At 62.4% G+C, this 2,004-nt stretch overlaps 1 protein-coding gene across 1 annotated transcript in view; it reads left to right on the forward strand.

Annotated features, from left to right (window-relative positions):
* Positions 1-547: 547 nt before the first annotated feature.
* The window catches only part of LOC104471102 (ammonium transporter Rh type B-like), a gene marked incomplete at its 3' end in the record, with an annotated part of 3,954 nt that continues 2,497 nt past the window's right edge, over positions 548-2,004 (forward strand). Inside the window, exon 1 of the mRNA XM_010086329.1 lies at positions 548-728. Coding sequence (XP_010084631.1) covers positions 548-728 — 181 coding nt within the window. The remainder of the gene's footprint in view (positions 729-2,004) is intronic.

The raw sequence follows: 2,004 nt of genomic DNA on the forward strand, positions 1-2,004 counted from the left end.
TCCGACCTTGTTTTTCACGGCTCAGCTTCTCCTCCTCCCCACGCAGCCCCACAGGTAACCCCAAAATCCCCCTGAACCATCTGAACGGATGCTGAGCTTGCTGGAGCCCAGCACCACCGCAGAGTCAGTCCCACCGCACTTGCTGCACCATCATCTGACCTGATCCCCCCACACCATCCCGTTTATCCCCTTCCGAACCTCCAAAAAGGCTGAAACCTCGGGCATCCCCCTGCCACAGCTCCCCCTGCACCCCAAATCCCACCCTGACCCCCTCGCACCCAGCTGAGCCGGACACTGACACCAGAAACCCCTTGAGCATCCCCAGCACCGTGGCCGGAGCCTCCCGATGCGGCAAAACCAGGTGCGAGACGTGCCGGGGCGGCCAGCCCGGGGTTTCCGCGTTGGCAGCACCAACAACTCTTCCGCCCATGGGAAGCACCGAGGCGAGGGCAGGACCTGGCAGCCGCCCTGGCAGGCGGGGGTTGCCGCCGTCTCCTCATGTGTCCCCAGTTTCGGGGGGTTTGCTTGCCCCAGCCGCCCCACCGACATGCCTGAGCACACCCCTGCCTCCAGGCTCCGGCTCTCTGGGCTGTGCTTCTTCCTCCAAATCCTCACCATCATCCTCTTCGCTGTCTTTGTGCGGTACAGCCCGGAGAGCAGCCCCGACCTCTGCTCCCAGCAGATGAACTGCAGCCAGAGAAAACCCGACTCAGGTTTTCAGCATCCCCGTGAGTACCCTGGTCCCAGGAGGGTGCAGAGAGCACCGGTCCCCAGGTGCTGCTGGGGGGTGACACAGGATGTCACCTTGCTTGGTCCAGGCTGCAGACCTGTCACACCGTCCAGCTCCAGAATAAAACAGAGGAGGGGGCTGGTGTGCTGATGCATCCCATTGAGGAGGGGTCGGTGGGTGGGAAGCAAGGATTTCCCACGTGCTGGGACAGAACCAGGGCCAACCCGGGGATATTTGGGTCTGGGATGTGTTTCAGCAGCTGGAGTGCAGAGGGAATCACTCGGGTTTATCACAAACCTGAGATCGTCCTCCCACCCCCGAGGGAGAGCCTGGCAGCGGCTCCTGGCACTTTGGGCTCTTCAACGCTTCCCACCGACCCGCTGGGTTTTACGGCACTGAGGGACCTGCACCGAGCCTCTTTCATGGAGGATTTGGCTCTCTGGGTTTTGCGGTGCTGAGGAACCTGCACTGAGCCTCTTTCATGGAGGATTTGGCTCTCTGGGAGCTGCTGCAGCATCCAGCGCGGGGCTGGGGGATGCGCCTGGCCGGGAGCATCCTCCTGTGCGCGGGCATCGCGGCAGAACTCATCGTGGACTGGGGGTGAGGGACTGATCCCAGCTTTTCCCAGGCAAGGAAAGGGACAGGGAAGGAGCCTCTGGAGTGCTGGGGCGGAGGGAGGGGAGCGGAGCTGCCGGGAAGGCGACAGGCAGGTTCTCCCGGTTTCTCCAGCCCTCGGAACCCCACCCGCCCAGGCAGTGACTCACCGCCTGGCGCCCGGCGCACAGCTCTGGGCACCGCCGAGGGGTTCAAAGGGCTTTTAGCCCAAGTGAGGATCGGGTCCCTTCTCCTCTGGTTTGCCACCCAGTGGTACCAACTGGTCCCAGTTTGTTCACCCTTTAAGCGCTCTCATCCCACGGATCAGAATCCCAGAATGGTTTGGGGTGGAAGGGACCTTAAAGCCCATCCCGTCCCACCCCCTGCCATGGGCAGGGACACCTCCCACTAGCCCAGGTTGCCCCACGCCTCATCCCGCCTGGCCTTGAACCCCTCCAGGGATGGGGCATCCACAGCTTCTCTGGGCAACCTGGGCCACTGCCTCACCCCCCGCACAGGAAAACATTTCTTCCCAATATCTCACCTCAATCTCCCCTCTTCCAATTTAAATCCATGAAGCAGGTCCTGATGTTTCCAGGGGCAGCACAGAGGTCCTGGGGGGTGGCTGATGTCTCGGTCCCACTGGTGTAACAGGTCCAGATGGCTCTTGGCCACCCCAG

The sequence above is a fragment of the Pterocles gutturalis genome, unplaced genomic scaffold (assembly GCF_000699245.1).
Source record: "Pterocles gutturalis isolate BGI_N339 unplaced genomic scaffold, ASM69924v1 scaffold496, whole genome shotgun sequence".
Taxonomy (NCBI): Eukaryota; Metazoa; Chordata; class Aves; order Pterocliformes; family Pteroclidae; genus Pterocles; species Pterocles gutturalis.